Raw genomic sequence first — 23,777 nt, 5'->3', positions numbered from 1 at the left:
GCTTGAATTTCTAGACCACCATCATCAGAAGCAACCAGTCAAGGCAGCATGTTCAGTAGCTGATCCATGAGTTCAACTGTAAAAATACAGAAGTGCTAGAGGAAGAAGCAAGACAATGGGACAGTTGAGGTAAAAGTAAAAGGGGACATAGATATATGTGCTTTGCTTTTAAATGAAAAAGACCCCAACGTGGCTGAGGAGCAGCTCAAAAATGGCGTCGGTATATGAGTGAACATTTTTTCTAACTGTGGTACTCGTCGTGATAGCATTTACTATCCTCAGTGAACAGGTTAATAGTCCTTGATATAGATTTCCACTTTAGAGCCGAATATCACAAGAGGGCTGTAGCCCTAAAGATGTATTACTCCACAACACACATTAAACACAACATTGTGTATACTACTATAAAAAGAACAGTCCTGAAGTTACCTGAAAGAGTTTGTTGTTGAAGATGCATCCTAAACAATTCACTCTAATCATAATGCGCATTATGATAATAAGAAATACTTCCAGTACTACCAACTTAAGTTGATTTGAAACATTATATCTTTTGGTTTAAAAGATATACTGATGACATCACGCAGACAACGTTATATAATCGTCTGATAATCAGACTGGTTAAATTTGATCTACTGGATTGCAGCCAGTTGTCACCTCTCCAAATCAGCATTTTATCAAACAACATGTTGTTTATCACCGCTCTGAGTCTAACACAGTACCAAACAGTGTATATCACACCACCGTCTCTCAACATATCTGCAGAACATCTAGTTCGGAACCTTACTAACAGAACATGAAAGTACACAGTCAGCCTTTAAAGAGACAACAAGGCGATGATGTTTTATGTATGTCCGCATGGTAAAATAAGAAACAAAATGTCCGTGTGCTCCTCCAGCGTACTCCCCACATCAAGACAACCATATAAGCCCCTACATGAGCGGCAGCCAGTCTGTAAGCCCCGCCCCATTGACCACGCCCAGATACTCACCTCTGCCCAGGGCCTTGACCGTAGACGACGACGCCAACAGGTGAGACTTCACACACAAACACCTGCCCATTTATCAGAAGGTACAAACAAAAGATGATTCTCTGATCGAGACTTTTGTTCTGTAAAAAGCTGTAACTGACCCCACTCAGCTTCTCCAAATATGACACCAGATATGTACGGTCGAATTACATGCAAACATCGTCAACTAAAGAAAATTCCAAATGTATCAATTCTATCAATTTTTCCTGCTTCTTGTTATCTTTACAATCTAAAGGCTAATGTAAATCGAGCTGTTCAGTTTTTACAGGATCTTCGCTTTGTCTTCTCTTTTCTCCTGTCCTTTATTGCATGTCTCATGTCCCCCCCTCTGAGGTCTTATGTGGCCCCCAAAGAGGAACACCAGATTAGGAAACAGAGTCCCTAGAGAGTGACCTCCGTCCCTGCCTGCTCGCTCTGCTGCTGTGTGTGTGTGTGTGTGTGTGTGTGTTTGGCAGTAAAAGGCAGATGGCAGAGCAAATTGTGTCTGCCGTCTAAACTCAGGACACACACACACACACATGCACATAGAAACATGCAGATACACTCTCAGTGCTGCTCTACTGTCTTTAATCCATTTTAATGGACGGATTACAGCCTATCACAACCCAACTCGTCATTCAACTGGCGTCACCGTGGTTACGAGAATATGACTCATTTCGTCACAACCCTCCGGGCCAATCAGTTCGCTTTGGTTCTAATAAATCTGATAAGCCTCAAAAGGACCGCAGAGTGGTCATTTTGATGTCTGCCCCTCTTCTTTCCCTGACTGTGTTTGTATCTCTCTCTTTCATCGTTTCCTCTCTTTCATCGTTTCCTCTTTCGCTCTCTGATAAGTTTCCTCATTCAAATAGAGGATTAGTCAGTGTCCACTGAGGGTGCGCAATATTAGGAACATCTGCTTTCTCTCTAATCAGGAGATTTCAGGTGAGGGGTGTCGTCATTTATTAATTTGTGGTTTTGTGCTGTAGAGCGAACCAATTCAACTTTACCAGTGCTCTCACTTTATGTAATATCTATTTACTGCACCACACTGCATAGGACTCATTAAGGCCTTTTTTATGTAAGGTAACATGAGATCAGGGATTGTTGTGAATATAAACACTGAGTCACCAGCCCACCACAATGAATGTAACTGATAGTTGTAACACAGAAAGTGTGGATCTGTCAGGTCTGCTGCAGCCCTGTTTGGAACCATTTCAGTCAAAGAGTTTTCGTCTCTTTGATTTTTGGATGGACTTGCTTTTCCTACTCCCACTGTCAAAAGACATTCAAGTTATGTTGATTTACTAAGGAAGCAATAAACCTGAGTTAGAAGTGTTTGAGTAACTGTGGCGGTGGAACAAAACAGAGACAGTGCAATACTGACATCTGCTGGTAAAGATGGGGAATGATCCTAATTTGAAGTGCTGTTTCCTCCCACTGAGACGTACCATTTATCACTAAGCAATAGGCTTGTAACACTTGTTGCAAGTATAAAATATGAAATGATAAAATACCTCATCCTGTATTGCTCTTTTCATACACTTCTCCTTGTCACTGGATCTTACACTGTGGTTAAACAGGTGTTGCAACTAAACATCAGCTAAACTTTAAGCAGCGAAAAAAGCAGCTGTTGCTATTTAAGTCCTCACTGATTGATCAAATGTAAAATAAAAATACCATCATCACAATGTGTGGGTTTCATTTGTGTTTTTTTCCCAGGGAACCCAGGCGGGTGGTGCTCCAGCGGGGGTCCACAGGACTTGGTTTTAACATTGTTGGAGGGGAAGATGGAGAGGGAATCTTCATCTCCTTCATTCTCGCCGGAGGTCCAGCTGATCTCTGTGGGGAGCTACGAAAGGGAGACCGCATCCTGTCGGTATGAGCTAAGACAAACAAACAATACACACATAGTATAATACAAGCACTGTCACCATTATTAATAACTCAAATCCTACCATTATTACTGTATAGCTTCTAGAGGGTTATCAAGGGAGTCATCCTGTCTGTTTGTTTTCCTGTAAAACCTTTATTTCCTCTGCACGTTATTGATGTGGATCCACTACTCACAATAACTGAAATCTACGCTGAAGCTGAATGTTTTTCATTTGATCCGATGCATCTTTGCATTCATTCACAGTTTCTACTGTCTACAGATATTTCATGTAACTGATATTATCTTCTTTGCACATTATCAGTCACCACTAATGGCCGACGTGTGTGTGTTGAAGCTGTATTTTGTGGTGAAATATGGCTTTCATTTTCTTCAATCAGGATTTAGTCTCTCAGACTCTAGAGGCAATGGTAATCCCTACAGAATGACTGTGACTGTATTAGGATGAAAGTACTGACATGGAATGATTTTATGCATTAAACAAGCCTTCACAGAGTACACGCGTACTACACATGCACACATTCATGTGACTGGTCACCTGTGACTTACCGACATGTACAGTGTTCTCAGTGGTGGGCTCGTGTGACTTTACATGTATTACTATTGATCCAAGGCATGAGCTCTAATTGTGTGTGTGTGTGTGTGTGTGTGTGTAGGTAAACGGCGTGGACCTGTCCAGTGCAACACATGAGCAGGCAGCCGCAGCTCTGAAGAATGCAGGACAGACCGTTACCATCGTAGCGCAGTACAGACCGGAGGGTGAGTGCTGCTGATAGACACAGTACATTGGCATCTAGCTCATGTACAGATTAATGCAGAAGAACAATTAAATGGAATTGCTACAAAAAAGTAACAGAAATCCTCTTCTACCTCCTCTTCCTCTTCCTCTTCCTCCTGGCAGTTTACCATAGACACAGCAATTAATGCCATGCTGCCACATACAGTAATGTGGGTGTGGACAAATAATAATAAAGCCAATGTGAATGTTTTAGATGTGAAGCAGTACCATGATACACAAGGTTATATTTATTTGTTTTTAATAGTTTTTGGAACTCTTTTTATCATGTTATTTTCTGGTTGCTGATTAATAATCAATGGAAACAAGACATTTTCTCAAATGCTTTTTTACACTGATAGTTTGCAAATGTACCTTCTGTGCCACACACACACACACACACACACACACACACACACACACACATACTGAGGGACAGAGTGAGGTTTCCCAACAAGCACCATCCTTTGTCTACTGGGAGTGACTAAGAAAGGCTGTAACCTTGGAAACCAGGTTATAACTGCTGATTGGCTCATCTAATGGGATGCTGCCGTGGTGTGGGACCTGAGTATAACACAAAGACACATTCACACACATGCACACAGCTACACGGCACCAGGTCTCCTGGTCCCTTTCTGGTGTCAGCCATGCAATATTAAGGCAGAGAGGAGCTCTTTGGAGGTGTTGTTATAGGCAAGTCCAGAGTCTAATACACTGGTCCACAGGAGGAGAAATTCATTTAAATTATTAAATGTGTTTGGTTGTTAAGTTTTAGATGTTTTGTTAACTTGTAAATTCTGTATATTTCAATTCAAATGTGTGGAAATCCTGCAGACGTCCTGCATATTACTGTATGTATGAATTCTTTACCTCAAGAGGCCAGTTGATGAGTTAGAAGTGTTGAAAGGTTAGTCCAAAGCACTGGCTTGATCCAAAAGTGGACCCACCATTATCCAGGTAATATTTTGTACAAGTCAGGACCAGGCTTTGTTCTAAAGACGAGAGGGAGGTGAGACTGCTAAGAAGAATCAGAATGCAGATGAAAGTGCACTCGTCGTGAATATGAGGAGGGAAGTGTCAACGTCAACACAAACACTTTTATTGTGGTGCAATTGGGGAGAGCTAGAAGATTTAAGGAAAAACAGTGGAGGAGTTTAAGCCGGAATATCATTTAGATATGGTGCAGAGTAATTAGGGTTTAAGTAAATGCATATGGAGCCCCGATAAGGATGCAAATGAATGTTAGCCCAAATAGAAGAGGGCAAAATTCATTAAGGTATGGAAGGCACAGTCAGAACATAATGAAGTTCCCCAGGAGCCACAGTATGCAAATGTATTGGAGGCTTTAAACAGCATAGGGGTGTAATCCATACATCATGCTGGAAACAGTGATGGATGGGTTATGAATTCCAAAAGGTCCTACAAGAATGAATTATGAATTCTAACTTAATAAGAGAAAGTGTGTGTTTAAATAAAGATCCTCAATCAAGTTCATTTATGTGATGATTCAGAATAAAGTAATATGGCAAAAATAATAAATTACCAGGCTCAAGGTGCTGCGAACAAGCAAGGAGATCCATCTCTTAGCATTCAAACAGTAGGTCCCTTGATTTTCTTTTTTTTTTTTTACTGCTTCACTAAATATCCACAACTTGTTAATGAAAGCTCTTTGCTATTCTAAACCGTAATGTTGGCTGGCCTGCTGATTGGTTGAAGCATCAGTGCATTTCTGAGGAGTTTGTCAGATCAGCACCATGGACAGCGCCCTAAGATCCTGAAGGAATACGTCACCAAAGATCTTTGAGTATCACAAACTTACCACAAGGTGGCTTCAAAGATGGCCAACTGAAATCACATTTAGTAATCGCTCCTTCCAATCAACATGTTCTATACATGTGTAGATGATTCATTATTAAGAAGGAAGATCAGCCTTTGCGAAATATACAAAATGCTGTCTGTGTTTGATTGACCTCTGGCAGGGAAACGAGAGACAAAGTAAACAACTTGCGCTGTAGTAAATGTCATGGATACACATAAGACAGGTATACAGTAGTTACAGTTTTTTTCAATTGCTAACAAGCAGTGTTCAATACTGAAACCCCGTGTTCAAAACTCTTCATACAGTCTGCATTACCAAGATTCATTTTGGCCAAACGGTTAATCTAACCTCCAAAACTCACTCAGACCAACAAAACACTTCATACATGTCTCAAAATAAGCTCGTTCCACCGATCACTGGCAACAAATTCTCATTCAGAAAACATGCATGTCACTCAGAACACACTGACCTAAAAAACACTAGCAACAGGGAGCATTACATAAATTATGAACTTTTATTTAGTTAGAATGAATTTTCACACACAGTATTTCAATATAGAATAACAGATTTTTAATTTATTGAATGTACTAAAGCATACGTATGTAACAAGAATGAATCAGAAATATATATATATTTTTAATATAGTACTTCATTTGTGAAAATACTGTAAATAGGTGACAAAAGAAAAAAAAAATCCTGAAATTCCAGGGCAAAAAAAAGAAAAAGTCAACAACACGTGTAGTCTAATCACTCGTTGTGAAGTTCTGTGATGGTTCTAGTCCTCCCTCTCTTTTGGATTAGGCCACATGTTCTCATCAACATCACATCTGATGTCTTCTCTGGCAATGCATTTTGGAAAGTATCTTTAGGAATGTCTAACCCAACCCTGGCAGTCTTCAGGAGAAATGTCTCCACACCCCGCATTCATTACCTCCAGTAAAGTCATCTGGTCATGTGGATGGTGGTCATAAACCTTCCACCTCCATGCAGAGAAAACTCCTCCTATTGTCCTGTAATATGTATCATCTCACCTGTTGTTTTGCCGGAAAATTTGTATTATTGACGCAACTGTTGAGCGGGGCAGATTAGGTTGCACCCTTAGACCGGCCTCTCTCAAAGTGAGACCATGGTTTACAACATGGTCAGTAATTGTGGCCCTTATTTCATCCGATATCACCGCTCTTGGTCTTCCGCTCCTTTGTCCTCCTCTCTCCCTCGTACCACTCCTCTTTCCCCACAAACCTGTCTTCTGTGATCCATATTTCCAAACAAAATCAGTTCCAAGCTACCGGTAATTAGACTAAAACAAGACACCTGGGCTGGCTTTGAGCTGAAATTGCAATTAGCTTGGAATGATTATTATTTCATTTTCATTCATTTTCTATATTTCAAAATAATTACTGCAGAAATGTTTGAAATTTGCCATCATTCTGATTTGAATGTGCTTTTATCAGTTTTGAAAGCAGTGTGTTAGCATATGAAAAATGTCCTGCAAATACATAGTTTTTTGCAGTTTGTGGAGTATGAATGACAAAAGTGTTTGTGAATTTTGAAAAATGTGGTGATTGAATGCATTTAGTCTGAAAGCAATGAAAAATGATTCACAGTTTGGTCCGTAGACACTTGTGTGTCGCTGAACGTGTGAAGAGTTTTGAACATGTCGTTTCAGTATTGAACACTGCTTGTTAGCAATTGAAAAAAACTGTATTGCCACACATCTTGCTCACCATTGGAAGCCTCCACAAAGGAGCACACTTTTCAAAGATGATTTTTTTTTTACTTATGCATCAAATTGATAATCTCTTTTGGAAAGTCAAAAGAAAACATTCCTTCTAAATCCTGCAGATGCTCGACAAATTAAAGTGTGACACAATGGTTTGATGGTCTGTTGTTTTGGCACGGTCCAGCTCTGTTTTGGCATAGTTTGGTGTTATATTGGTAATCTTACATTGACAACAGGCAGAAGGTATCAGTGGTGGTCCAGCTGGCCTCACTAAGAGCCGACTGTGCCGTAGCCTGGTTTTAAAGTTCAAGGTTTTTCCTGCTCAACAGTCAAGAAACTATATGTGCGCTTCAGCATTTCATGATTTTGTTCACATGCTGGCTCCTCAAAAAGGATACATTAAGCTAAGAGTGTGTGTGTGTGTTTGTCTGAGTGTGTTTGTCTGTGTCGTGACTCTTATTAGTGACTGTTGAATGAACTCTATATCAAACCTTCTGTCCACGCTGGGCTTTGGTCAGCACTGTGTATGTGTGTGTGTGTGTGTGTGTGTGTGTGTGTGTGTGTGTGTATCCATCTGAGGTCCATGTTTGTCCCGTTCCTGTGGTGATGGCATGTGGTGACCAGCAGTGCCCCCTATGTTTCACACACACACTTCCTGCCAATGAGGGAGGAGCTCAAAATGACTTCCACCAGGAGAGGAAAAGTGTCTCTCTCGCTGTGTGTGTGTGCAGGTCTCCTCCTGTTATTTATATTAGATATGGTACCCGGTGTACTCAAACACAACACAAGCTCTGCGTGTGTGGGTGTGCTAAGTTGGGCAGTTGATTTAAGCCGATGCAGCAGATATAGATCTGTGTTTATTTGAAGTGCAGCAGATGGGGAGGGTTTGTCTGTGAAAGTCTTCATTCTGCATAAGTATTGCCGAAATCACCCATCGCGTTTCAGGCTATTTTAAGTGAATTTTTATATATCAGACCTGTGGCTCCAAGACGTGATGTCCCCAATTTCATATGCATTCTGCCAGGCAACTCTGTTTGACTGACTTTTCTCCCAAAATCTCCATCTGCAGGATTTTTTTGTAAGATATTATTTGGAACAGAATAAACTTCACTTGAATTGTGGTGAATTTGGAGCAATTAATGAGCACATTCAATTGGCAGATTAAAAATGTTCTTACGTATTTACCATCATACAATCATGAAAAACAGACCAAGAGACCTAAATCAAAATGATATTGATAATGATAATTTCAACACTTTAGACAACACACAAAGTACTTTATAGATGAGGATAATAAAACACACACAACAGGACAAGGAAACTTTAAAACAGTAGCACAAAATACTTACGATTATTTCATTGATTTGGCAATCTTCAAATGACAAATAAAGTATAAAAATTAATGTAGAAGAACTAGAGATCTTGTCAATAAATTTCATGCATTCTTCTTTTTTGTCAAAACCTGGCGCCTACATTACCCACAATGCAACCCGAACCCTGACATTCTGGCCAAGGATTCAAAATGATTATGCTAGATAGCGGCTAATGAAGCCTTGAGCTGCTAGCCTTAATCAGAGATGGGGAGTGGGCTACGGAGCTCTGGTGAACTCGCTTCCTTCTAACTTCATCCCGCAGATTTATTTCATTTTCAAACTTGTAGTCTTCAGTCACAAATGACACCGTCTCAAGTAACATCACCTGAGGCAATTCATCTGATTTAGTGCAGCTCCCCCCTGGAGCCTCAAAACGTTTATCACATGCTCCCCAACAAGCGTAAACAGACTCTGATGTGTAAAATAGGTGGAGTCGCCCTTCAAAGCGAGACTGTTTAATTTGAGTTGACGCAAGGTCAAATTATAGGATAATGGCACCATTTAGCTAATTTAATTTCCCATCATCCTCGAGCCACATGCTTTAAAGACCTCATCTGTGGGAAGCTAGAGAGAAGCTAATGAAATGTCAATCACACATTAATGTCTATCTAAAGTTAGCTAACGTCAGCCACCATAAGCTACTGGTTATATTAGACACAGTGTGTATTGAATTTTATAGTGTTTTTTTTTTACTAATGAGCTAAAATGTTAATTTGTAAAAAGCGGACTAAAAAATAAAACCATAGATAAAAAGTTAGATGAACACTGTATTAGTAGAATTATTAAAATCACTTTTAATTAATTTCTCACCCGACAGTGAATCCTAAATAGATGCCACTCTGGTTGCCTTGTTTCTTAAGTGTTCAGGCTTCAATTCCCTGTTCAATTTCAGTGCAGCTCATTAGAAATCATTCTTGTTGTTCCAAAAATAAAATGACGCAGTATTGACCATGATCTTCCTCCTGTGCCAAAAGTTTCCTGATGTGGGACTGGTAATGCCTGCAGGTTGACAGCAGTATGAGTAACCAGGATTACACACAACCATCACAGACACACACTGTCACACACATTCTGCAGACACACGACACACACAGAGGCGGTGCCTGTCAGCAGTAACCGTAATACTGAAGTGATGCAGAGAGGATTATCTGCACTTCTGTTAGCCTGCTTATTACACTTTGTGTGTGTGTGTGTGTGTGTGTGTGTGTGTGTGTGTGTGTGTGTGTGTGTGTGTGTGTGTGTGTTTAGTAGAAGATTAGCAGCAGCTCTTTCTTTGAGCTTCCAGACACAAAGTTGTGGTAATATTATCTGCTGAATAAATACAGTAGGCTGCTTTCCTTTCTTTTCCTAAGACACTTTATCTCTCTGTTCTTTCATTGTCACTCAGTTTCTCTCCACTTCTTCCTCCGTTTCCTTCCTATCCACCTGTCAGTACCTCCACTCCTCTCCAGTGTTGCTGGTGCCTGTGGTAATGGTCTGATCCACCATTAAAAGAGTGTGATTTGGGGAATTGGAAGCATCACTTGTAACAGGAAAGTTACTGATTTGAGATGTGCAGCGTGCCGCCGCGTTACTGGCTGGCTTTTATTTGGTGCAAGAGACAAAACACGTTTTCAGTCTTGGCATTTAAACTTGAATTCAGTACATTCATATAAAACATTTTGCTATTCTTTTTCTTTTTTTTCCCTTTTCTCGTCTCTTTTTGTGTCCTCTAGTCTACTCTGCAATCTGATCCGGAGATCAATATCAATATAGATTACTGTAGTGTATCGTATCAATTATAGATGAGTCTCCTCCAGCAATGCTATTTTTAGAGCCAGAGCCTCATATTGATTCTGGTTCACTTTAACAACAGACTACCAAGTGGAGGATATGTGTACAAACGCAAGAGGGACGTCTCAGTAAAGGATTAGTCCTTTTGTAGTCTGATATGTACATCTACTTGATGATTAAAAACTAAGTTAAGCCTGCACAATGTCTTGAAAATTGAGATAATTAAATTAGATTTTTGCAGCAGCAACAGTAAAAGGATTCAGACAGGAAAAATAATACAAACATACTTAAGGTGCCCTGTGAAACCAGTGTTACGCACCAATTTCTTTGCTCATAAAACATCTGTATACACAATGTTTTGACACAATGTTCACCGGCCTGTAGTCATCTTCTTCCCTGCCTTTGTAAACACATTGCTACTTCTCTCCGTACGTCACTGCCACCAACTGTCCATCAGTGGAATAGCGTGAAATCAGCGGCAGGTATCAGGTGCGTGATACAAACAAAACGGGACCCACTCAGGGAAACATTGCTCAATAGCACTACCAGTGGTCAATAACTCCAATGAGTTCCTTTAAATGTGACATGAGCAATACAAATGACATAAGACATAAAAGCCATGTTCTTTCCTGCAGGTCATCTACATTACATACATGTTCCTACAAATACGGCTCTGATTCGATATCAGAAAGGGTGATCTGAAAGGAGAATATTGGTGCAATGCACACTAAAGATGAGCACTGCCCGTCTCCAGTGGCTTTCTGTTAGCACTGAAGCTGCACAATGCAGAAAAGGTCTCTGCCAGCTGCTGAATGGAGGAACAATGCTCCTCTAGGGAGAGAAGAGGAGAGGAGAGGAGAAGAGGAGAGGAGAGGTGAGGAGAGGTAAATGAAGAAAGAGAGTATATGAGCCCCAAAGTCATTAGTCTCTGTCATCACCCCTCCCCCACCTCTTCCTCTCCTCCTCCTCCTCTCTTCTTCCTTTTCTCTTTCTCTCTCCACTATGTCTTGTTTCCCCCCCTCTCTCTCTCTCTTGCTCTCCATCTCTGTGTCTCTCTCTTGCTCCTTAATCTGATAATGCTACAATGAGATGATGTGCGTTGACAGAAACGGTTAGATGCTGATCACGTGAAACTTCATGTGTGGTGATTTCAATATGTGTCACTGTATCACTCTTAGGGAGCTTGATGTCCAGAGAAAAAGATAGAAGTGGATGTTTGTTTGAAGAGACTATTGAAGCCTATAGCATGACTGACTTTGACTTAAATAAAAGTCACATTTTTCCAGTACAGGGTTTCGTATACCTTTTGAAACCCTTGAAAAGAGAACCAGATTCCAGACAGAGAAGAAAACGAGTCTTAAAAAATAGCTTTACAGAAAGTGGAGATGGAGAGACAGATGGAGACAGACAGACATAAATCATGCATAGCAGAACGAGTTTAAGTCCTTATACTTATGAAGGCAGATGCTAATCTCTTCTCTTTTTTTTGCTGTTCCGATATAAAAGGAATGGAAAATCAATTTAAGGAATATGAATTGAGCTTTTAATTACGCTTCCCAATAAATCAATATTCCAAAATGCTTGGTCAAGCTTTACCGTGTGTTTAGACCGATTCCCTGGGCCAAAGTAGGGCAGGAGAGCCTGGCATTTACTCAGCCTCCTGCATGAGTGACCTGAGGGAACAGTGTGTGTGTCTGTTGGAGAGTGTGTGTGTGTGTGTGTGTGTGTGTCCGTGCGCACGTGCATTTGTGTCTCCACCCTACAGCAAGCTGCTTACAAAGAGGGGGAGGAGCAAACGAACGCACCAGCGAACGAGAGAGAGAGATAGAGAAAGAGAAATGTGCAGTAGAGAGAGAGAGAGAGAGAGAGAGAGAGAGAGAGAGAGAGAGAGAGAGAGAGCGAGAGAGTTAGCATCTGTTGTTTCTGTGGCAGCTGAGCAACACTGGACTGATTTTACACACACACACACAAACACACACACACACATCCTCTCTGTGCCACACACTTCTGCATACCTACACACACTTCATTTCACACGCTGCCTCGCTCACATGCTGGATCCAATGTGGAGCTGGCGCTAGATCTTCTCCATCATCTCTCATTCTCTCACACACACACACACACATCTGTTCTCTCGCTCTCTCGTCCTGTTTTTTTTTCTTTCTCATTCACATCCCGGGACTCTAAGCGGCAAAACCCCACTCGCATGCACAGACACTTATCCGAAAGCCACCGTACCGGCGTCATATGGTGTGGACGTTGTTGAGCCTGCCTGTCTGCCAGCAGCATGTGAGTACAGCTGGTGCGGTAGTTGGGAGAGACAGACCTGGACTGATTTATCTGTTTACATCGTGCCTCTAGAAACACCTCGGCATCACTGTTTCGGGGAGTGTTTTGGGCGAAATGGTAACGCTAATATTGGAGTGAAAAAAAGGCAGACGATCTGGTGACACTGTTATCCCTCTGATGACCAGTGATGCTGCATTAACATGCTGACTCCTACGCTCTTTTTAGTCTAATGACTTTGTCTCACAGTGAGAGAAATGATCAGTGATGAGGAAACATCGGCGGTTTAGTGTGAACACTTTTTGTTCTCTTAAACTGTGGTACTTTTACTGTATCGCTGGATGATCAAGCTCAGCTCTGACTTCTCAACACCAGCACGCGTTGTTCTGAAAGTAGAACATGATCAGACCTGCAGCCTTGGCAGCGCCGGCTTTGTCTTTCTCTTCAGGACTCAATAACACTGATATCCAATAGCTGCAACACAGTCTTTGTCCTATAGATCACATCAACTCTAAATAATCTATTTCAACACTGCCTCTCATTGATCAACTTTACTGTATGGGATGTGATTTCGCTGGAATACATCTAAACTCAGTCACAGTCGTTAATCTGTTTCCTCTCCTTCTCTTCATTCTGTCTCGTTGTCTCGCTCCCTCTCTGACTCTCTCTCTCTTCCTCTTAATCCCATAACGCTGCATTGACAAAGACGGCTGGATGGTGATGATGATGAAAGTTCACACATTGTCTGGTGATGTTGATGTGTGTGATCACTCTGGGGTGTCTCCAGTGAGACAAACAGAAATAGAAGTGTTAATCCGTTCATTTGTAATGGATTAGAGCTCAGACTGAATATGCGATGAAAATATGTAAAGTGAAAGCAAGAAATGAAATTCTCAGCGAAAGGGCATTTTGATCCTGAGATTGGAGGCAGTGGTGCTTCTATGTGAAGCATGTTCATGCTGTCTGCATATAACATGTAGCATTGGAAGTTAAAGGTGAACCTCCTTGTCAGCAAACATCAAATTCATTAATGTTCTTTTTTGCCAGAACATCGATGTGTTGTTTGAAACCGTAGCATAGAAGTAAAAGAAAAAAAGCGTGAGGAACTTGTTACTCTGAATATTTCAGTGATTTCAGAAGTTTTTAATACAGTTTAGTTGTTTGTGTCAGTGAGCTTCAATGTGTCAGATTAATGAACGCTTTGGGGGAAATCAGAGCTGAGATCTGGGTGTTGTGGGCTGGTTTTTGACAGTGTTCAGATGCTGAGCGTATTAGTAGAGATGTAAACAACAACAAGAAAAAAGGAAAAGTCAGGAGATACTGCAGGTTCTAGATCTGTGTGTGTGTGTGTGTGTGTGTGTGTGTGTGTGTGTGTGTGTGTGTGTGTGTGTGTGTGTGTGTGTGTGTGTAGTGTACCTCGAGTATGATTGAATTACTCAGGGTTAATTAGATTCTATAGTCCACAGTAATGGTTCACACACACACACACACACACACACACACACACACACACACACACACGCAGACAGGGACATCCTTCAGAAGGGCTTTTACAGGCTTATTGCCAGCGGCGTTGTCATCCGTGTGTTAGTTCAGAGGTTTCTGGGAAGCTGTGTGGTGTTAAGGAGACTAGAGGATAGTCATTAAAGATTTACTTCACACTTATCTGCTTTGTTCAGCCACTCCCGAGTCAAAAATATCTCAATTGAATGACATTTTGAGACAGCAATCGCCTGGAAATAAGTGTATATTTTAACTTTTCCTGCTGAAAGAAGACTAACACCCTAAAAAGCCATTAATGCACATTAGAGAGCAGCACATCTTTCTTTTCTTTTCCCTCTTTGCGAATTTACATAAATAATGTACATTTATAATTAAAGAGGCACGATGACATTTTTATGACCACTAGAAAAAAAATAGGTCAGAAACTGAAGCGTTTTTGCAGCATGTAGCAGGAGGATACTAAAGCACAGGGCTTCTTTGCTGAGTGTGTGAGCAAACCATTGCACTTTCCACTGATTGGCCAACTGGTTGCTCTCTCGCAATTTACTACTTGTCATTCAAGTGAGATGGGGATACAGTAGTTCCTGGCAATTAAGGCTGAAAGTGCTCCATTGCTCTATTGCTCTATTTGTGTAAAACGTCAGCAAATGCGCTGGGGAAATTTGAATTTGCACAGGTTTGAGGAAAACAAATGCGTTGACATGTTTAGCTAGCAGTATTGCGGTTGCTGTGTTTGTTTGTTTTTAATCCAGCTTTGTGTTTCCAGTAGGTTAAATACATTATAGCCAATGAGCAAATATGAGCTAGCTAACTAGTAACTCCTGCACCAATGATGCTCAGTCACACCACTGCTGAGCTGCTTGAACGTCACAGTTTGAACTCAGTGTGCATGTATAATGTGCAGCTTGTGTTCATTGCAGACTCGCCTGTTTGACACGTTTGACACATTTTGCCAGAGTCACGTGGCTTCACAGCATTGTGTCAATTCTTTCTCACTTTAAAATCATTGTTATTCTGTTGGTTAAAAAGAGACTGAAGCCCCATTTTAGTTGTATGGTAGACTTATGAAACGAAACATTTCACTATCTGAGAGAAGAAAACAATGAAGGAGGGAATAAAGAAATGGTTTGGACGAGAGTTGATAGCCTCGTTCCAGACCTCTGAATCTCCGCCCACATCTCGGTTTGTTCAGCATTTTAAACATACCTAGTGTCGACCCCACTGAAGGTCTGTTCCTGCCTGTTATGACCTAAGTAGGGTTCTGTGTATCTGGCTTTCCTTCTTTGTTTCACGATGCTCACAATCAACTAACACCTCCTATCCAATCAGTGACACCTGGTCCACCTACAAAAGGCCCTTCACTCTCTCTCTCTCTCAGCCGGCTAAACCAGTTGTTTCCTTGGACACTGCAGGATGGATTTATCTAAATAAATACATTCTGATATCTGCATGTATGAATAACAAAACATCCTGCGTGAAGAGATTTGTAAACGCAGATATTGAGGAGTGGTGTATCTCAAACTGGCTGTGTGTGTGTGTGTGTGTGTGTGTGTGTGTGTGTGTGTCTATGAGTGTGTGGATGTGTGTGTGTCTTTATGATGACATTGACATGGACTGGGTCTGATGTAACAGGAGTTAATATTCAGATCAAACAGACTATTAGATTATGGCTGTAGAGAATCAGTTGACAGCTCAATGCTTGTGTCTGCATATCGATGAATTTGTGTGTGTGTGTGGTGTGTGTTAGTGTAATGTGCGTGTGTGAGTGTTTGATAGTCCAACACTTCTGCCCGTGAACATGGAAAACAAACTTCTTGCAATTTCAAAATGCATCTTGTTCTTGTTGTACTCGGGCCATTTGTAGGAAATGTGGTTAACACAGTGCATAAACACTCTACCACCCTTAAAGCTGTGTTTGTTCATGCCTCTGATCTTCTCTTTGATCATCGAACCGAAATGAGATTTCTGAACTACCGAGCAAAGATGATTGAAGCATAAAAAAATCGCTGTCGCTCAGCTGCTTCTAACGTGGAGTAACGTGTTGCTTGTAAATTTGATTATCTATATTTCAGTAGTTTGTGTAAGCATGATTTTTAAAACCTGTTGCCTGCTCTGCTAGGTCTAACAGTGTTTGTCTTCATTTTGTGTGTCTGTGTGTGTGTGTGTGTGTGTGTGTGTGTGTGTGTGTGTGTGTGTGTGTGTGTGTGTGTGTGTGTGTGTGTGTGTAGAGTACAGTCGTTTCGAGGCGAAGATCCATGACCTGAGGGAACAGATGATGACCAGCAGTGTCAGCTCCAGCTCTACGTCGCTCCGCTCCACACAGAAACGCACACTATACGTCAGGTAAGACACACACACACACACACACACACACACGCAGCAGTCAGCGGTGACTGATTGTCTAGTGTCCTTCAGAGTGACACAACTATTATAAGGTCTTATCTCAACTGTCTGCTCTACGTCTTGTGTGTCTCTGAGATGCTGGAAGAGAGGTTATCACATTTTAAAATCACAATTAGATTTTCTGGCAATACTCTCGAAAACACAAACACATCCATCGCCTGTCAACTGTCTCGGTTCCCTGTGTGTTTGTGTGCTCCTCTGTCCTCTTGTCCTTGCCTGTCCTGATTGTTCAGTCTTCTCTGAATCACCCCGTCCATCCTCTGCACAGCCCAGAAGCAGTGTCAGTCCTAATCCAACTACAATTTTAAGATCCTTTCTTCACAAGAATCCCAGCAGTTGAAATATTGATTAACCGCGAGGTCACGGGGACCAGATAAGTGACAATGGAGCTCTTGGTAGATCAATACAATGGAAAGCAAAGACAGTAGCTCTAATGATCACACTAATGATTAAATCCACTGGTTAGGCTTTAAAGAGGCAGGGAAACATTTTAGAGTTGTATCAGTTAGGCTACAACTGAAAATGATTTAACAAGTTATCAAAGAGCAAATATCAGCTGAAATGAATCATCAATGAGTCATCATCAAAGTAATTCTGACTATTTGATATTGTGCCATTTCAGATGAGACCAGGGCTGTAATCTGGAGGGTTCAAGAACAAGTAGCATTTTAATTTGTTGTTTTCATAATAAAGGAGCAATAAATTAAAGATAGTCAATGAGGTTTATTGTTACACAATATATTATATCTTATATCCGTATTTGTATTATCTGTGTAGATGCTCCATAGTTGACCACATGTTTGTGATGGAGGATATTCTGAAGGAAATAGTAAACTGTGAATTGTCTCAGCCATGAACCCTTAACTGGCTCATTGTTGACATTGTGACTGACTCTTGTGCTGGTAACATCACCTTAGATTAGAGAGAAATGAGCACCAAAACATTCAACATCGTTTATATATCTGGTCCAAAAATACAAAACTCAGAGGAAACTACAGCTGACAAGTACTGGGCATGAAAGGAACATCTGACCTGAACTGTGTGCTAGTGGCCTGGAAGGAAGGGTAAATCAGCAGCTGGAACACAGTCACCTTGAACTACTCTCACAGACTGACTCACACACGGAGCAGCGCTGGGGTCAGACTCTGTACAGGCAGATAGAGGCCACGCTTTCGCATTCATTTCTTAGAGTGTGTTAAAAGTTAATGCCAGTGGACCCACAATGCTTTGTAAAACCTGGAATGACCTATTTGGCATACCCGCAATTAAAACAAACGATCCTGTTTGTGAAGTGTAGATTTAATAGAAAAATATGTGGAAACATGACATTGCAGCTGCTTGCCGTCACCCTTGTTCAATTTTTTAGGCAGTCACCCATAGGCGTGACTCACATTAGCATAAATTAAGTATGCACCCACTGTTTTTACTTGACTTTGGATAAAAGTAAGGAGAAATGGCCTGTCCACTGCTCATTTGATTAAATCAGAAGAGTTCTGCATTATCATGCTTACACACTGATTGTTGTGATGTGCTGAGAAGCACTTTGAGATGCATAACAGTGGAATGGTGCAATAATAATTAACTTGACGTTTATTTAGCTATAATTTGCACTTGTTTGCAAAAGGTGGTAGAATATAATAAAATATTTTACGGCAAATTTAACAATTGTATATAAATATCCCATTTGTTTTGGCTCAGTGAAAACCGTAATTGTTCCAAGGATTTCCTATTTTAGAAAGAAGTTACAGGCACATGATTTCAGATTGATATTTTGCAGAAAATAATAATCACAATCACATAGAAGAAACACAACGTTTTTTTATATATGAATCTGCTTTAATAGCCAATAGTATAACACCAAAACAGCAGGTTCACAGACCAAAACTAAATGAAAGTTTAATTATATTCAGACCAGAGGCCTACATCGGCATCTCTTGGGCCATGCTACAAACAGATCGTGCTGCACTTGACTGTGTACTCGTAGATTTAAAAGGAACATATCCATGATTCAGCAAATTATAATGACATCGCCTGTGAGTTAATCAGTTTACGTGATGAATATGAATGACAACATTCCTCCCAGTCTTATTAAAATCAAGCAAGGATTATGTCAAGGTTATATAGAATAATGTAGTAACCCCCCCCCCACATGATAAATCACTGTCATAGGTGAAGTCCCTGTTGCTGGTTACTGCACATAAATGGCCAATCGGCTTTACATTTTAAAAAAGGAACTCTCAGACTGGCCACTGATTGGTCACGGTGAGGCTGTTGGTGCGTGTCAGATATGGGGTGTCTGGTGCTGTGGGCTGCTGTGTGTCTTCATGCATGTACATACAGTGTGTGTGTGTGTGTGTGTGTAGGTGTAGGTGTGTGTGTGTGTGTGTGTGTGTATGTGTGCGTGTGTAGTGGGGTGTTTGCAGAATATGCATAATGGATAAGAAGACTAACCTTTTCTCAGAGGAAATGTCACTGAAGCAAGGGGACATCTATGACTGTCTTTTGTGTAAAAGGTGTGTGTATGTGTGTGTGTGTGTGTGTGTGTGTGTGTGTGTGTCCTCCCTCCTTATTTTACACCCTTAATGTCCTGTTTTAAACGCACCGTTGGGCTCGATAGCGTGTCCTTTTACACCACAAAGATTCATTGGAAAGGCAGGGCTAGCCACAAAGTAATGATAAAGTCCCTCCCCATTCAAAGTGTGTATTATATTCTCAATGACAAATCTAAATAAATGTCTTTATATTTTCTGAATATAGATTTTATTTATGCAGCTGCACATTTAACATTATTAGGATTTCTTTGCTACCAAAGCATATAAAGACAGGTTCAAAGTGCAAACTGACCTGACATGCCACGATATTTTACGAGGATTTGATCATTGGATTTATATACATAAACATCGATGCATTGATTGAGGTTCGAGAGCTGTATGAAGGCTTAGACCCAGTGCAAAATGAAACCAATATCTGTAGTTTTCTTGTGCGTATATCAATTTCCAAATTTTATTCTGAGAATATGTTGTCAAATTATAGTATGATAACAGTAAATATTAAAAATACAGTATATGTTAAAGGTTATAAAGTACTATATACTTACTCCCTGTTTTTTTATTAGACATCATACGTTCACATTCCAGTCAATGACCCTGCATATTCTGAAATAAAGTGCATGTGTGCAGTAATCTTATGAATATTCGGTGAAAAGTAAAACCGCAATGCAGTTTGAACTAAAGGCTGCCGGCTGTGCAGAAAACAGCACTATCTTGTTTAAATTGGGAAAAGGTGTAAAAGATGACCAGGTGTTTCTGTTACACTCTGCAGTAATTACTGTGTGTTCCTTCACTCGAGTAATGAGATTTCAGAGGCTCCCACATAGAAATTAAAACGACTGTAATACTTAGAGCTGGTAATTGATTTAGAGTTACATTTACATGTGGCCTTAATAAGAAACGATCCATCAGTGTAACCTGCTTGCTAAAACATCCCTTTGGGATTTGTAGAACTCTTATTTCTTGCTGTACTTTATATTTCTCTCTTGGTGACATAATGAAGGAAAGGAGGATCATTTGTACACTTCCACCTGACAGCTGCCCTTTCATGAATATATCTGTGGTCCCACCGATATTAATGCAACACTGCACCTCATGTTTACAGTATTTCTTGTAACCTTTCACATACATACATCAGTATACACAGTAATACTATAGAAAGGTTATACTGAAATACAGTGTGGGTGAATATAATAGTTAACATTTCCATAGATATATATTTAACACACCCACTGGGATAAGGCCAGTCTAAAACACTGCTGTAATTACTGTGTGTTCCTTCACTCTAATAACTAGATTTCCAAGGTTCCCACATAGGAATTAAACTGACTGTAATACTGAAAACAGGTAATTGATTTACAGTTACATTTACATAGCGGTGGACTTAATAATAATACACACTAGCAGTGTAACATGCTTGCCTTTGGGATGTGTGTAACTCTTACGAAAGCACTCTTTTTTTGTTTTTTACTATGTATGTTCTTCTGTGAGATTGTTTTTACACTCACATCTGACAGTTGCCCTTTACGCATGTATTTGTGGAACAACGAATGTAAATGTAACCCTGCACCTTATATATCCAGTATAACCTGTAACCTTACACATGCCATCTCCGTTTTCAATCATACATTGTATTAATACATAACAAAAGCCACCACAGTGTAGAAGTCTTGGTAACACTTTGGTAATACGGATTAATACTGATTGTGAATGTATCTACAAACAAACGTACAATTCAACATATGTAAAGGGATTGTTTCCAATGCCAAGTGAGTGATTAATAAAGATTTACTTCCATTAAAATAGAAGTAAGGCATAACTCTCTTTTTGAATCTCCCGTCCCAAGAAGAAGCTTGTGAAGTCAGGTGACGGTGCTATAGAGTGGCTAGATGGGTCAACGGTACATTGGACTAACACGTAAACCGCTGTTTGTTTCCTGTTTCCAACCAACAGTCAACCGTTTTTTAAAAATTAACACAATCATCCCATAACCATGTGGTTATTCTTGTTACCGTGACGACAAAGCTCCCCAAACCTTACTGAAGTAGTCATTGTAACCCCAACCTCGACATTCCTAAAACCTAACCTTTTGGGACCGCTGCTGCTGCTGCTGCTGGGGGCGTCGGATCCTAAAACTCTTTCATGTCTCGTTGTAGAGGCCACGGACTAGCAAAGTATTTCGTTGTTTAATTTCCTCCTGTAATTAGTAGCAAACCACATATTTATTTTCCAAAGCAAACTTTCAAGAAATGATTTAGAAATGACATTCCTCTAAAATATAATGAACTGAACTCGGTGCCTGATGGTCCTGTTTCATCTGATTTAAAGATCATAAAGTCACATTTTAGCAGCCAGCTAAATATATAATGTCCGTGGGGAGGTCTTCCTTTTCTCATCTTTAATCTAACATCAATAAAACATGAGATTATGTGTTTTTGTACTGATGTTAGACTCTCTGTGTCTACCTCTTCTGTCTGATTTCCTCTCTCCGTTCCTCCTTCCCTGTCTATCTTCTGTTTTATTGATGAAGGCAGGAGGGACTTTAGGGGATGCCAGTTATTTCAGCTCTAGTTCCTTCGCACACACAGACACACGCACACACACACATATTGCTGGCCTACTTTCCCAGGTCTTTTCCCTCTGGACTGGTTTGGAACTCTGTGGTCACCGTTCAGACTCACACAAAAGCACACAAACAGAGTGACATGCGCGCAGACAGATGTGTACAACTGCGCGCACACACACACACACACACTCACACATACACAGAGGCATGTACACACAGACAATGTCATAAAATATTAGTGTAGGAAAGCAGCCCTCAGCTGTTTTGGCTTTTATATACTACAACAGATCTGTCTGTCTGTGTTGTTTTGTCAGTTTATTTCATTATTTTAGTGTTTATGATAGATGTCAAGTTGTTATCAATAGTTGTGAGAAGTGTGAAAGGCATCAGGACAAAGTTTTTTTTTTCTAAATTAGAAAAGAGAAAATGTTTAATGAATATTTTGGTTCATATTTAGGACAAACCAAAATAAGGAGCATTTCAACATCAATGTCACTACATTAATTGTCTGTTTCCGTCGCCTCCAGCAGATTATATTGTCACACTAAAGCTGTGTTTCTCTAGATGTGTCTTGTACATAGTCTGTTCCTCTGTCTGTCTGCAGAGCGTTGTTCGACTACGACGGAAGCGCGTCAGACCTGAGCACGTCCAATCAGGCCCTGCCTTTCCATTTCGGGGATGTCCTCCACGTGAGCAGCGCTGGCGAAGAGGAGTGGTGGCCAGCCCGTCACCTCAGCCCCCCGCCTCCAAACTGCCCGGAAGTCGGAGTCATACCCAGCCGCAGGAGGTCAGAGGTCAAAGGGCTTGGGATGGGAGTGGGCTGTTGATTTCGATTGATTGAAGTCTGTGAGCTAGTTTCGGCAGTTGATTCGAGCCCCTGTTCCTATGCTCACATGGCACAGTACTCTCACTGCAACATACAGCATTTCCCAGTAGAGAAGTTAGTGTCTTTGTTCCCCACCTCCTGCTGTCCTGAACCTGGCGAGGGAGTGACAAGGTCAGAGCCTAGACGCCAAACGTCAATGCTGTACACACTCCCTATTCACATAATCAATTTGCTCTCCATCCCCTCTCCTAGACCTCTCCTCCTCCTCGTCTCCTATTCCTCCTCAACTCCACCTACTCTTCCCCTCTTCCACCTAATCCTCCTTCCAACTCCTCTTCTCCTTCTCCTAGACCTCTCCTCCTCCTTCTCTCCTCTTCCTCCTATCCTTTTCCTCACCTCTTCCTCCTCTTGTCCTCTTTTACTCCTCTCATTCTCTCCATTCTCCTTTTTCTGCTCCTCTACTCTTCCCCCACCTTTACTCATGTCCTCCTGTCCTCTCCTCATCTCCTCTTCCTTCTTTTGTTTGGTTCTGTTTCACCTGCTCCTCCCTCTTTCCTCCCCTCCTCCCTGCTCCTTGTATTCTTCTCCTCTCCTCTTCTTCTCATCTCCTCATCCTTGTCCTCTCCTCTTTTCCTCTTCCTCCTATCCTTTTCTTCCCCTCCTCTCAATCGCTGCATTATTGTTATCTACTCGTCCTCTTTCCTCCTTCTCCTCTTTCTCTATGACCTGCTCCTCCTCCTTTCCTTCCCTCCTACCCTTCCTCTACTCCCTTTCTCTTCTCCTTGTACTCTTCTCCTTCTTCTCCCCTCCTCCCCTCATCTCCTCCTCCTCGTCCCTTCCTCCTTCTCCTCCTCCTCCTCCTTTCTGTTTCACCTGCACCTCTTCCTCTCCTCCTCCTTGTTCTCTCTTCCTCTTCTCCTTCTCCTCTTCTCCTTCTCCTCTTCTCTTCCTGAACTTCTCTACATCTCATCTTTTCCTCTTCTCCTCATCTCCTCTTCTTTCTTCTCTTTCTGTTTCATCCTGCTTTTCTCCTTCCCTCCTCTACTCCCCTTCTATCCTCCTCCTCCTTTTCTGATCCTGGGCAGCTCTCAGCGGTGGAGAGTTTCAAATTGGTTTTAGTTTACGCTGGTGTGTCATTTTGCTGCTGGCTCATAACACATCATTATATAGAATCTGCTGAATGTAAACTGGAAACGTCTTCCTCTCACCTCCTCCTTGTTTCCCAGCAGAGGAGGTGACAGACAGATGTTGATAGGTTTCCCAGATGGGAAGATCAGATTT

General features: G+C 41.1%; 1 protein-coding gene across 4 annotated transcripts in view; it reads left to right on the top strand.

Moving 5' to 3' along the window:
* LOC306694640 (disks large homolog 4-like) overlaps window positions 1-23,777 on the top strand; it is a 96,290-nt gene that overhangs the window by 61,815 nt on the left and 10,698 nt on the right. For all 4 annotated transcript variants that reach the window (XM_079157565.1, XM_079157566.1, XM_079157567.1 and 1 more), the window contains 5 exons: window positions 896-1,028; window positions 2,729-2,885; window positions 3,557-3,659; window positions 16,381-16,495; window positions 22,275-22,457. In XM_079157565.1, the coding sequence (XP_079013691.1) occupies window positions 896-1,028; window positions 2,729-2,885; window positions 3,557-3,659; window positions 16,381-16,495; window positions 22,275-22,457 (691 nt within the window). The remainder of the gene's footprint in view (window positions 1-895; window positions 1,029-2,728; window positions 2,886-3,556; window positions 3,660-16,380; window positions 16,496-22,274; window positions 22,458-23,777) is intronic.

The sequence above is a fragment of the Pholis gunnellus genome, assembly GCF_910591455.1.
Source record: "Pholis gunnellus genome assembly, chromosome: 4".
Lineage (NCBI taxonomy): Eukaryota > Metazoa > Chordata > Actinopteri > Perciformes > Pholidae > Pholis > Pholis gunnellus.
The sequence above is the reverse complement of the archived record's forward strand: the minus strand, read 5'-3'. Positions and strand labels throughout refer to the sequence as shown.